This window comes from Calidris pugnax, unplaced genomic scaffold, assembly GCF_001431845.1.
Source record: "Calidris pugnax isolate Ruff unplaced genomic scaffold, ASM143184v1 scaffold44, whole genome shotgun sequence".
Classification (NCBI taxonomy): Eukaryota; Metazoa; Chordata; class Aves; order Charadriiformes; family Scolopacidae; genus Calidris; species Calidris pugnax.
The window spans coordinates 10,444,996-10,459,114 of record NW_015094506.1 but is presented as its reverse complement, the minus strand read 5'-3'; the positions used below and the strand labels follow the sequence as shown (position 1 = coordinate 10,459,114).

General features: G+C 40.3%; 1 protein-coding gene across 1 annotated transcript in view; it reads left to right on the top strand.

Moving 5' to 3' along the window:
* PLXNC1 (plexin C1) overlaps positions 1–14,119 on the top strand; it is a 75,176-nt gene that overhangs the window by 17,399 nt on the left and 43,658 nt on the right. The window contains exons 6-10 of the mRNA XM_014963300.1: positions 4,308–4,422; positions 5,428–5,572; positions 8,926–8,995; positions 10,367–10,442; positions 10,562–10,615. Of these exons, the coding sequence (XP_014818786.1) occupies positions 4,308–4,422; positions 5,428–5,572; positions 8,926–8,995; positions 10,367–10,442; positions 10,562–10,615 (460 nt within the window). The remainder of the gene's footprint in view (positions 1–4,307; positions 4,423–5,427; positions 5,573–8,925; positions 8,996–10,366; positions 10,443–10,561; positions 10,616–14,119) is intronic.

Sequence of the window (14,119 nt, the reverse complement as noted above, 5' to 3'; positions counted from 1 at the left end):
AAACAGTCTCTTTCTTCACTTTCATTTTGGTGTGCCTGAAAGAGCCAACTTCACTAAGATCCTCTTACATAGGACACTCCTTTCTTCACTCCACTCCAGGAGCTCTTCTGTGAAGGTTATGCATCCTTTTAAAATAAGGATGGCCAGGACTGTCACAGTACTCCAGAAGAGATTTCAGCTGTGCCTTGCTCAATGGTGTTTAATCAATCTGACCAGAAAGCACCTTAGTTCATGTGTCCTGGGATCACAAGTGTCTTTTTCATGACTGCATCACATTGATGAGCCACAATCATTCATGATCAAACAATGCCCCCAGGTCCTTCTCTTTCTTTGTTTTCTTTCCAACTGATGAGTTTCCAGTCTATAGCACATATGGGTTGTGAGATTTTTATTGCTCTAAGTACATGTTCTTGTACTACATGCTTTGAAATGTCATCCCATTTTGAGGTTATCCAAGTTTTCCCGTGTGATATTCTCATCTTCCTCTGCATGGTAGCGTTCCCAGCTTTGGATCATCACCAGATGTCCACAGCATAAACCTTCTTTTATACCAGATCATCACTGATTAAACATCACACAAAAGTAGTTATAAGATCGGGTTTTTTGAAGAATTCCACTAGAAGCCTTCTTTTAGAAGGTTAATACGACCCATTTTGATTTGGTTCATATTAAGGTGATTTTGCTGAAGATCTGCTACTTTGTGTTTGCAAAGGTAGTTATTAGAAGAGAGTAGGTGTGTATTCCATAATGTGTTTTCTTCAAAGTCTCTTTTGCTACCTTGTTAGAAACAAGTATATGTTATAGTGCTAAGCTTTTCGGGCTTTTAGTTACCTTATAAAGAGTTTGTGAATAACAGTTATTAGTAAATCCCCTGTTTATGAGGGGAATCACCAAAAGTTTCCGTCTGGTTGAAACAGAAAGTGGAGAAAAAAAGAACTGCTACAATATGAATCCCATTCAACACCCACATAATTTTTCACTGTTAAGCACTTAGCATCATTAAATATTTGGTTTTGTGATGATAGGGCTCTTGAGTAAAGCTTTAGAAAAACAGGAAGACGTATTTTTACCAGCATATTAATCAAAGTCCATACACGTCCACTAAAGCAATATATTCCATAATAATTTTTGAGATAGATTATATGTTTTACTGGGAAATAAATTTTATATTAAATATGCATTCCATTTTTTAAACAAAACTTACCAGCAGTGCTTCATTTGAAAGACAGCATGAACACAAATGCAGTATTTTCATGAAAAAAATCTGCCTGTCTTATTGCAGGTGAAAACAAAATGAAACAAAATGTTTCTACTGTTCCTATTTCTACTCTTTCTTCCACAGGGACAAATACATAAGTTATCTTTTTCACTTACAATCATTCAAAACAATTAGTCATAGCATTGTGTGATTTCTCTTAACGTTTACAGATTTTCTACAGATGAATCAGATTTACCTGAAGTTTGCTGAAATTATTCCAGTAGAAGGCACTGATATTTTACCTGTATTTTCCATATGGAAATAACATAATATATCTTAGTTACCTGACATGACCAGATTTACTTTTGAATTTGGTCAGTGTTTGTGACATCTGTGGACTTCATTCAGGGGCTGGTACTGTGGAAAAGGAAGCCAGAACTTTCTCTGAAACCACATTCTCATTCCATGAGGCAAACTCAGTATGCTTTAGCAAGGTAGAGAGGGCAAACTCAGTAAGATCTGTAGTTAATACAAGATTAGCGAAGCAGAGACATAAGTAAATATGAATGAGCCAGTATGCATAGGTATCGTGTTATCATAATGAAATAAGAAGAATTTGATTCCAATTGTGAAGAGGAATCTTTAGTAGTATAAAGAACCAGCTTGCTGTGAAAGATTAAAAAAACTCTTGACTCTGCTTTTCTCTGTGCACATATCTGTGCATACTTGTATAGGCTCTGATCCAGTCCACCTTTCCAAGAAAGCCAGACTCCAGAAACTTTCAGTCACTTTTGCAGCACTGGTATTTTTGCTTTCTTAGTGGTGGTCTGAGTCTGCATGTTACTTTCAGAGCCATGTGGTTCACAAATAATATTTTTCTGTTAAATTCATTGCAAGGTGCTTGCAAACAATATCAGATGTCTAAAAATAGGGATAGAACAAAATAATCTAATCTTCATGTGAGAGGAATTCACGTTACTCTTGGCCTGTGTAGGGCAATTGTGAGAATTTATGTTGAGGGGCATCAGATGCTCTACTTCCCCTTTTGTAACTGCTTCCTACAAAATGACCATTCTCCATAGCACATTGAGTGTTAAAGGTCAGCTTTTAGAGCAACAAAAGGCACATTTTTTTCCTGTCATGAAGACAAGTACAATCCTGGGTCCTGCGTGGTATTACTTTTTTTTTGCCATTAAACTCTTTGATTCTTCATCGCAAATAAGGGAAACAAGTTCACTGCCTGAGTTCCTCAGGCAATGTAAGAAGGCAAATAACTTCGTCCTAGGACGGTTTGAAATAGCTTTATAAACAGTTTTCTATTTTAATATAAAACTGAAATGCATGCACTCATTTAGTGCCACGTGTTGCAAGCGTGTTGCCTTGCATCTTCAACATTATGATCCTCAGCCTGGCCAAAAAATACATGATGTCTCTCTTCCATTCTTGCCAGTGAGAGTTGTCTATCTTTACATACTTGAGCATCTGGTTTATGCACATCTGGTGATGATGACACATCCCATCCTCTGGGGTTCTAAAACTGTGGTGCTAATGGACTTCTGTGATCTTAGTGAGGTGAAGAGAGATACAAAGGAGACTGAAATTTGTCCTAGTTAAGACAGTTTGAAATATGTCAGGGATAGTCCCAATTTCTTACAGTATATTTATGATCTGAATGTATTCAGATCCAAAGCCTCACCAAGTTCTTGTGCAGCAGGAACTCAGTTTCCTGAGTTAGACCAGAAAGGAAGTGACCTTGTGCTTAACTGCATTCCAGTTGCCAACGTCTTGATCTACAGAGAAGATGGCTTAATGGTTTCCATGGTTTGTGGGGTTATTTCGGGCATTTTGGAAAGCAGGGGATATTTTTCTTGAGAGTCATTCTTATGTTATTCCTTCTGGAGAGAAAGCACATTGTGAAATATGTCTATACAGTGAGGTCCTCATGAAAAAGGCTCATGCTTTGCAAGTATGTACTCATTTCTAGTTTTTGCGAAGGAGCAGTTAGCTCATTAAGACACGTGCCACTGATCACATGATTGAAGCTACACATCTTTCTACATTTGGTAGAAAAGCAGGATTATTATAACAATATTAAATATTACATTTATTTATAAATATTCAATCTTAAAGTAAGATACATGAAATTGGCACTTGTCTTTAATTGCTGGCTATATGAAGTTACTCGGAGTTCATCTATGGGTTGTTCATTAACTGTTCACAGCAGACAGTATTTTAAGGATTCACCTTTCAAACTCAGTGATTGTCTGTCTAATTTGTATGCCTGTGTCTCTTCTTTATCACGTTTTTAATATGTATTATCTCAGTAGTACTTGTATGTTCCAGTGTTTCCTCATTTTTTTCCTAATGTTCTATAGTTTCTATTTTCTACAATTTGGCATCTGTAACCTTTTACTTACTATGTGCCATTTTATTCTTCAAGATAGAGAAACTATTTTGAACTACCTTTTCAAGCACAGTGGTTTTAACCAAGTGCACTGCCATAAGAGTGAAAGATTGCGATTCACATCAGTGGATGACAGAGGAGATGATTAGGCAGGAGGATGCCTCTCATCAGCTGTACGCATTTGTAGTGTAGCTCTACATCTGAGCTTCATCCCCATCTCCTTTTATACTCTTTGGAGAGAAGGAGCAGATTCCATAGCGTTATTCATTTCATTTTTGTATGAATGTCTAAAATAGGTTAGGTGAATTGAACCCTGAAAGGGCATATTTCTCCCCATTGAGTGTAGACGGAACTGGGGGAGTCAGATCTAGAGCTGTACATACAATGGAGCAATCAAAAGTTGAGCGTGATGAATTCCATCCCAGGCTACTAAGTCCACTATTACTGGCCAAGCATCTAATATTTGTTTGAGTGCCATTGACTTAATCAGGACCCTAGAGCATATATCAATGCATTGTAATTTATTTTGATAAGCAGAAGATTTTACTGATTGTTTTCCTGAAGCGTTTTGCAGTTGTAACCATATTCCTGTAAAAAATCAATAGCATTCCTGTAAAAATTCAATAACATTAAATAAGTTGAAGTACAGTATCTGAAGTCAAAGCTACCATAAGGAGGCTAGTATAATTTTATGTATACTTTTAGGTGCACGTTAAAAGAAAATTGTGCACGTTCAAACAGCGTAAAGGATTGGTATAACATTTCACATGCACCTGATAAAGATCTGGAAATCCTGCTAAGTTTCCCTGGCAAAAATCAGGTATGTACACCCACTTTTATGCGTGTTTGTTTATTGTGACTTAAAATGTGTCATTTTATAGGTTATTGCAGCTTCCCTTCTTTTGTCATCATGTTCCACATATTAGTCCCTCCTATCTCCAATGGGAGATGTATTCCAATGTATTGGAAATCCCAGTAAGTTGAAGGTGTCAATCGGTTAGATGTTCTCTTCCTCTCCTATAAAATGTCTCCTGAAGCTGTACTTCATGATGTTGAGTCAAAAATTCACTATGCTGACAAAGGCAACATTTCCGTTATATCACTTTATCATCTATTTTATTATTTCTAGTGACTATATATCAAGTGCATTATGTAAGTTGTGAGCTTTGTAACACGTTACTAAACATACACTGGGGCACATATGGTAACACAAATACGTCTTTAAATGTTTGATATTAGAATTTACTCAGTATCTCTTTGCAGCACACACAGCCCTGAGTATTTGATTATCAAGTATTGTGACTGGCCACTTAATCTGCATGCTATTGTTTCTGGTTTCCTGATTGAATGCACTAATGTGATCATATTTGTAAAGCGCTCTCAGCCAGAAACAAAGGATAATTCATTACAAGACAAATTCTGTTTCATAATTAAATGCACTTTGGTTATAGACGCAAACATTATGTCTCTGTTAGGGTTTGTACACTCTTGCTCAAATGTTTTTAAGGGAATATAACAGCCTACAACACTATTATAGAAAAAATCTCATTTTAAAGTCCAAAATTATTCCAGATTGATCCCCACATGTACCTTACAGATCAATTTAATGTCTGGAAGTAATGCTGTTTCTCTCATGACTCTTTGTATTGCTTCTTCAGTAGGGAGAGCCCTTCTCCTTTGAGACGCTGCTTAGTGAATTGTCTGCTTCCACCACAAAAATTTTCATTTATACATTTCATAGTTTGTTGTTTTCTGTAAAGACAAGGTGACAACATAACAAGTATAACAAGAAACCTTTTGTGTTCTTGTTTTTATTGTTTTATAGGTTGCTGTGGCTGCAAGCATAAGAAAAATTCTTACTTTCTGTGTGATAAAAATTGTAAAACCTGTGGAAGTATTTTATGAAAATGTAGTGCTGCAAAACTCATCTTGTTTCTGCAATCTAACTACTGCAGAGATAACGGATGATGGTATGTTTTACTATTACATGTATTTAATGCTTATTCACTGTCCTTTATTACTTAGGAGAACCGAGCATAAATACAGGCCTAACCTGTATTTATGTGAGTGTGAGAGTAGGTAATGCTTTTTAGTAAATGTCATTGGAAAAAAGAAAATTCCTGTTTTGTCGAGTGATTTGAGTATACTCACACTATTCTTGATAATTAAAGATTTGTTAATGTGGAATCCTTTCCAGAAGTAATAAGATATATTAACCTATGGCTAGAAGCAGGTTCTTCAGTTCAGCTTATAGCAGTGCAGTCTTTTAGTATTAGGAGTATATTTACATGGTGCCATCAATCGCTGTCTATGGAGCCTTAAGATAGCTGCAATGACAATCAAGCTGGCTGGACCTATGGAAGCAGCGTTGGTCCAGTGCTCTGCCTTGACAAATTAACCCATCTTAACGATTCTCTTATCTGCAAACAGAATTTGTTTTTGCAAGAAACTGTACTAACATAAATAAGAGGAGAATCTGAATGTCTGTACAATAAATAATCTTAATATTCAATTAACTCTTTCAGCCTAACTTAGATGCTTGTGAGAAGGTGGTTGTCCCATGTAGAGGATTAGCAGAAAAGTACGTGGTTCAGGGGCAGTTTGGCTGGTACATCTTTTTAACTTGATTTCATTCATCTTTCTGAATTATTGCTGCAATAATTCTGACACTACTTTGTTTTCTAGTAGTTCTCAGAATTAGACACCTGGGCCATTTGTATTGGACGCATCATGCGCGTGATCTGTTTGTGCATCTTATGGACAAGTACAAGTTTTAGAATGAGGTGGTAAATTACTGCATGTCTAGACTTTTGAGCTGCTCTGTAGGATTTGGTCTCAAAGATCAGATGATAATCCTTCACAGTAGAGTCTTTGACTACTAGGAGGAAAACATCCCCCTTGCATTGCTTCAAGGGTCTGTGTAGAAGCACAAAGCTTTTTTAATACAGGTTGACCTTGTACCTTTTTTAAGTTGCTTATATTAGAATACTAAAGAGAGTTTTAATCTAAACTAAGGCACAAAGATACCATACTCTCTTAAGTGACATGAAGAGGAAGCAGAAAATTCAGATAAATGCCTGCCTTTATCTTTTCCTAGATAATATGGCCCAAAAGACATGTAATACTCTGCATGAATCTGATTCTCTTATAATACCGTTATGTAGAAAGAGGAATGAAACGTTAACCAGAATTTATAAGGACCTGGGCTGAAGAGCTCAGTGCTGCAACAAGCTTTCTGTCTTGGGAACCCTTGCCCCTGAATGAGGTTCCTTGGAATATTGGGATCTCAGGAGCTCATACTTTGGCCTTTGTATGAGAAAAGTTCCACTGTCATCACAAAAGTGTTGTGTGTCGAGTTCCTGTCCAATATTGATTTGGGAATCGAGAAGACAAGACTTCGTCACTAGCAGGTGACAGCTAGGGATATATCCATTAGTATTCTGGTCTGTTAAGCTGTCTTTGGTAAATACTGTTAGTGGATCTTTAAGAGACAAATGCAGTAGAGAGTTAAAAAAAAAAGTCCTTTATTGACGAAGACCCAAAAGGCATATTTTCTTACAATTATGCAGTACCTGGTTCTCTGTCTTCTTGGACTAAGGCTTTCTCTTACTCCATTAGCAGGTTTTCAGAGTATAGTGTTACAGAAGCTAGCTTGCCTGGCCTGTCCTTTGTGCCAAAGATGGCAGTGTTTGGCAGTGTTAACCAGAAGGCTGTGGGCTTAGCTTGTGCCTGCCCGTATTACTGCCATTCATATGCTCCTACCACCTGACGTATAAGTGGATAATGCAGCTGTGGGAGTTATGTTGACTGTTTATGGTTCCTCATGTAAAGTGACCTTGGTCTCACAAGAAGATGCACTTGCAGAACTCCTTCAGGTATCATTTCTGGGAAAAAAAATTTCAAAAATACTTGCTACTCAGTGCAGACTGATGTGTTTTTAAGGTCAGCCCAGACCATACAGAAAATAATAGGTTCCATTAATTTCAACACAAACAAAATCAGGAAACTATATTTGACAGTGTTTTTTTATAAGTATTTATACAAACTTCGAAGACAAGCTCTGCCAGAAGCAGGTAAATTCCTTACTTTTACTTATTAGTCCTTGTTTAATCATGTTTTTCAGTAGTTCATGGTTTGAGACCCTTCTCATATAATGACCTAGACAACTGATTTAAGCAATTTTGTGCCCAACATTTCAGATTTCTGCAGATATATAGACTTCTGGAGATGCAAATAGGTGCTTGGTGAAGGATTTCAGAATGTCTGTGTGTGCTCATCCACATCTTCAAGCATTAAAATACCTTTAAAAATCAGACTCTTTGCTATCCGTTTAGTAGGGGCTGTTTCTAACGAGCAGTGCAGGTGACCTATGCGGAGAGCACCCAAGTGCCATGCTGATGTGTAGAGCAGGAGATACTTCTGATTTAACAGTGTAGATATATCCAAAGCTGGTTTTCATCTGAACAAGCCAGCCTGTGATAAAGACAAAGCATTCTCTACCTTTGCAAGGTAGGTGCACTTTAAAATCTATGTAACTTTCCTGGGTTAAAAAGCTGTCTACTTCTTAGCATAGAGAAGTCTGCACACATGGGTTTCATTTGATCTTGGGCAGTCATTCATTTCGCAGACATACACATCTGCAGGCACACAGATGAAAGGGACCATGGTTTAAGTGGTATATATCTAACTCTGCTCTTCGATGTGGTATTCTGCTCATGGGAGAAGATACTCTTTCATTCCACAGCTGCCAGTGAATTGTTGGTATAGTAATTGCTAGCTGAAATAATGGCAAATTGACTCATGCAATCATAAAAGATTTAAATAGGATGAAAATTGCTACTGCATAGATTACAAAAGAAGATTCTGAAAACAAGTCTCTGAGAAAGAAAGAGAGAGAAGTACGGTATGTTGGGATCTCTTGCATTAGAACAGTCTGTTGCGTTAGAAGGGTTTAATTCAGGTTCTGGCTGTGCCACAGTGTGCCACTGTGTGCTCTTTGGGAGATGATTTCATATCCCTGCTCCATGGTAGCATTTCCTTATCTGTATTGTGACAATAACACTACTTCTGTATGTCATGCAGTAGTTGCATCAAACTTAATTAATGAGTGTGTGTAAAGTCTTGGAGTAAGTCAGATGAAGGGTGCTATGTAAAGACAAAATCTAGTTATTTTTATCAGTCTAAAGCGTGAGTGAATGTGTATATGAGAAGGTGCGTACCATGTAGAGAATGGCTGAAAACACACGAGCTTTCAACTCAACTATTTTTTTCCAGTTATTTCTTCTAATATCCAGCGTATGTCTAACAGTCATATTTTTTCCAGATTGTCTAGTTCTTGAAGCATCACTGTCCTCAAGCTCATGGAATCTCACACAAACATTTCAGTTGAAAAAGTAAGAGTCTGGTTCCTATTGAAGTTCATTTGGTGGGGGGAGAGGGAGGGGGCTGAAGTATGATCATTCTTTTATTTTGTATTTATTGAGGAAATACATTTCATTAAAGATAGTCAAATCCCTTTTCTTGGCCCATTTCCTCCTTCTCCTCTTTTTTTACTGTCCTTAGAAAGCTACTTCTTCTGATAACTCTTTTATTTAATGGGACCCTGGTAGCTAGCTGTAGGAGAGTCATTACAATGACTGAATTTATGACAAGTGCCTGTAGAGATAGTAAAGGATGGCACAATGACATTAAAATCCTTTTTGTCCTTGTGAAAAAGGTGGGCCCCTGGTATTCAGCCTAAGACCTAGATCAGAGGAGTCAGGAGATTCTGTAAAAGCACTTTATGGAGCTGTTTTTTAATTGAGGTGGATGCAGTTTAGATGTCATCCATGGGTAACACGAATATATTTTAACCAAAAAGTAACATCTAATCTGCAAATAGGAATAGTGAATAGCTATTGTTCTGTACACGTTATTTTTCAAAGCCCCATTCTTTGTTAACAGCTTGCAGTAGAAAGCATTTTTGCCCAGTACACGGCCTAACCCTTTATGATATATGGCTGTTAAAACTTAGAAAGATCTGGCTAATGTACTCTGTAGGTAACTACTGTGTTCCTGTTCAGAATGCTCCTCCCCTGTACAAAGAGGGTAATTCGTAGGCACCCGGAATGAAACTGAACTCCTGCTTTTTGGAAAGTGGCGCATCACTTCCGTGTCCCTGGAGCAACACAGGGAAGGAGCTCTCTTTCCAAATGAGAGCATTTCTCAGCATGCATGGAGAGGACCTGTGCTGCTCTTGGCTCTTCTCCATGCCGATAGTTGCATTGCAAAGCAAGATAGGGAAAAATTAGTCTCCAACAGGCATATTTTTTGGTAGGGGAAGGCAATAGCAAACTAGCAATAGTTGCTAGCACTACACACACAGAACACAAGTTCAGGCAAGCCGTGAAAGAATCAGTGATGGTTTTCTTCCCTTTTCTGGTTAAAATGTACTGTCTGGCCACTTACGTACTGGAGAAAACCACAGCAAAATGAAACTCAAAGTGTTCCATCTGGTTCATGCTTTTTGGAAATTTATGACTCTCAGCACCTCGGCACAGATTGCATTTCATACTAAATTTGTCCTCAGAATAAGCACAAGAGAACAATAGGCTTGGAGGGTAAACGCAGGTTATGTGTTTCACACATTTCATTACATGTTTGCTAGGTTGTTCTCTTGGGTTTGTGCTTTTTTGCTTTTTTCTGTCACTTGAAATTTCACATTCATGGCTGAATCTAGATTGAGTCCCTGTGTCTTACAAAAACTCTGTTTTCTGTGTTACCAGCTGCTCACAGTGTATACACAAGCATGAGTGTGCCAGCTGTAAATGGATGCGTGTCTCTCCTGCCACCACCTGCCAGGTGAAGTTTATTGGAGAGGGCTGGAATCCCCCGTGCTGCCTTCTCCTTGTATTTTTTACATCTGAACAGCAATCTGTCTCTTCCTTGTCCTGACATGGAGAAATGCTGATTTTTTTCAGGATAGTTGTAATGCAACTGCTTCCAAGGAGGTTGCCGCTGCACAGAAAACAGAGGTTAGTTAGCATTTTAAGATTGGCATTATTGGGGTTCTGTGGGTTGGGGGAGAAATTTACGTAAAATGAGTGGACTTTGCAGGAATAATAGATACATGGATGGGGAGGCAGTCGGTTACATAGGAAGGCAATGCAGAACTTGGAATGATACTATTTTTTCTTAGTGCTTTGTAGGTACTTAAAGGTACCAACATAGATTTGCATTTCTGATCCAGGCATTGAGACAGTGAATACTGCAATAGTCACATGTCTATTTCTAGATGCAGGTTTACAATATTGCTTTAACTGCCAAAGCTCCTGTATGCTGTATTTAGGTGTTCTACAGGGCCCACTGTGCTAAGGGCTGGATGTGTAAGCTGACCACCAGCAAAAATAATAAAAAAAAAAATATCTTGGACTTAATCTCTTATCTAGGCTTAAGTGCATGTTTGAGTTCTGCTGTCACAGACAACTCTGCGACACTAGGTTTCAGAGTCTGAAACCTCTTCCTCATTTTATGCAGCCAGATCACAACTTCCCCTGAAACATAGCTGCCAGGGGAGCAGAAGAAGAGTGAGAATGTGCCACCCAGTTTCTGGGTAACAGACAAGTGGCTAGAGGATGCATCCAGGAACTGAAATCCCTGGGAATTAGTAAATCCTTGGTTCACACTTCCAGAAAAATTTTCCATGCTTCCAGGCTACAGACAAAACTGGAGATGGAGCTATTCTCCATCCATCCTGCTCAAGATGGATCACTGGAACAAAACGAAAATCGCGGATGCAAAGTACCTCCTTATCTGATTGTTGAGATCTCTATTGAAATCATATAAACTGTATGTAAGCGATTTGCCTCGTAGGCCAGCCCTTTAACCACGAGGTTATCCCTTCATTCTTTATGGTGCCAAAATGGTTTTATTTTTTCATAAAACTGAGCGATCTTGTCATCAGTGGTTGCTTATGACGTGCAGGTGTTAGGAAAGAAATGAGTAGTGAAGAGAAATTTGACTGATGAGTCAGTACGTAGAGATTTGCTGCCTACATTTTTTGGTTTCTGCTTTTCTGTGAGTGATAGCACGGAGCACGGTTGGTATAAATAGTGACTGTGTTCTTATCTCTAAATGTTTCATTAGAACTACCCAAACTTTTACCTGTGAAGACAGGAATTACCTCTTAAATTCAGCTGTTCAGCTGAGGTTTCTTAGAGAAAATCCCCAAATTCTTTCTGGTTTGTTTTTCTTTTTTTAACAGAGATGAGTGGGATTGTAATGCTTGTGCTACTGAGCATTAATATTCTGGATTTGGTCTGCATATAAAGCTGGTGAAAGAACAGAGGAAATTCTTCTTTGCTCTGCTTCCAAGTGCATTAATTTGACATTGGTAAATAGTTGGAATTGCCTGGGAGATGGCTTTCTTCCACATGCCTTATCTTGGAAAGACAGTGATGGACAAGGCAGTGAAAGCACTAGAGGCAATCCAAAGGCAGATGTTTATTTAGAAGTGATTGATCCATTCAGAGGGCTTGAAATTGCATTTGAAATCCTGCTCTCTTTTGACTGCTCGTGCTTTAAGGAGAACTTATTGGAAGGCTGAGAAGGAGGATTTGTGTTTTCCCACAACCCCAGCCAAGCATATAGATTAATACACTTTTTTTTTTTTTGTCAGTGGCAGCCTGACTCCAGCTGCTGGTTTCCAGGGGCGCACCTTCCCCCTCCCTGCGCTGGAGCAGCAGTTGGGGTGGTTGTGCCAGTACACTTGGCTGGGGAACTGATTTGGCTGGAAATAACTGTTTTCTTTCGGCAGGTTGCTTTTCATCTGGGCTGATTCCCTCATCCAGTCCTTCCCGTGGCCTGGAGGCCCCGTCCTAGCACTGCAGGAGGGGCTGTGCCGGTGCAGAGACTGAGCTCCCAGGGGTGGCAGAGACTGAGCTCCTGGGGTGGCAGAGGCTGCTTAACCTGGGCCACTGCCAGATACCTCACCGGGGCCTGCAGCCATGCTAACCACACCTCTGAGGATGTGGCTGCCACTGTTAACGCTGCCCCAGGGAAGCGTCGGGCTGTCCAGGGGACTGGGGGGCTGCAGCTCAGAAATGTGGAGCTCTATTGAAGTTGACAGGGCTGTGCTGATTTACATTACCTGAGGACCTGGCGCTCGCTTGCTGTATGGCTCGCTGCGTGTTTGCACTGCTTTCATCACATGCCTCGCAACTAGTGATTTTTTATAAATATCCTACTGCCTCTCCGCTGTCTCCCTTGCCGGGCAGCGACTAGAAGGTCAGTGGTTCTCTGGCACAGGGGAAATGAGCACAGACCCCACCTTGGTCCCTCCCGCATTCAGTGAGGAAATCCACAGGTTTTTTTTGCTGCCAAGGAAAGTGTCACAGACCAAGTGTCACAGGTAGTCAAGCTGAGAAGCTGGCTCTTGAGTAGGCAAGGCCAACTGCGAGTGGCCGCACTGACACCATGAGTCCGAGGCAGGACATGGTGAGGGACTCCATGTTGTGTAGCCATGGGGAAGGCATGATTTCAGGGGAGGCTGAAACTTCCAGAGTAAACTGTTCTTACCACCGCTTCCTCTTGGTGTAAGAAAGGGAACAAGGCAAGCTAAGCTGAGGTGCCCAGTGGTGTGCAGTGCCTGACAGAGAGGTGAGGGGGAGCCCTGAAGTGCTGCGCCCCTGGGCAGGGGATGGCTGCCATTTCCTTCACGGGGGCTCACAGCCCTGATGCAGCTCTGGGGGATCTCTTTGTGTTTGTGTCATACTGCGTTATTCCTGTGCTTCAGGGCTCCCTGCTGGTTACCAGTGAAAACCCCAAAGCAGTGTTTTACTCATTTCTGTAGTACTTGGCTTCTGGATTTGTGTGAGGATGTTGACTCTCCTTGGTGCGCTGGAGGCTGGGCACAAGCAGAGGGACGGGACGTGGGTGGAGAAAAGCACCGGTGCTTTGCTGGCTTTGATCTCTCAGATTTCTGCTTCAGTTGTCTTGCTCACATACATAGGGTTAAACTGATCCCCAGTTCAGGGTGGGAGTGAATTTTCTCCCTCAGGCTGTTTGTCAAGGGTTTCCTTTGCCCTCCTCCATTATCCACAGCAGAGGTCATCTTGGAGACCCTTGTGCAGGCCCTCTGGCCCCCAGCCTTTGCACTCTCTTGCCCTTTCCTAAGGCAAAAACTGCAGCTTTCGATCAGTTGTGACAGGTCTCACATTTGCTCCCAAGCACACCGGCATTCAGCAGGCCATGGTAGCGTGTGGCGACAATGTGCGAGGGACCTTTCTGAAATGGGCAAATGCTGTGTTTTCAGTGAATGGTGATGTGACCCCGGTGGTCCCCTCAGGCCACCAGGCCAAAGGCTTGGTGCTGCTCTGGGTATGTGAAAAAATTAGTGGAGAGAAACACTCAGGTGCAAGGACTTTTCCTAGAGGTTTTACACCAGCTCCATTCTCAGAATCATAGTGGTTGGAAGGGACCTCAGAGATCATCGAGTCCAACCACAAAAAAAAAAAAAAAAAAAAAAAAAAAAACCCACA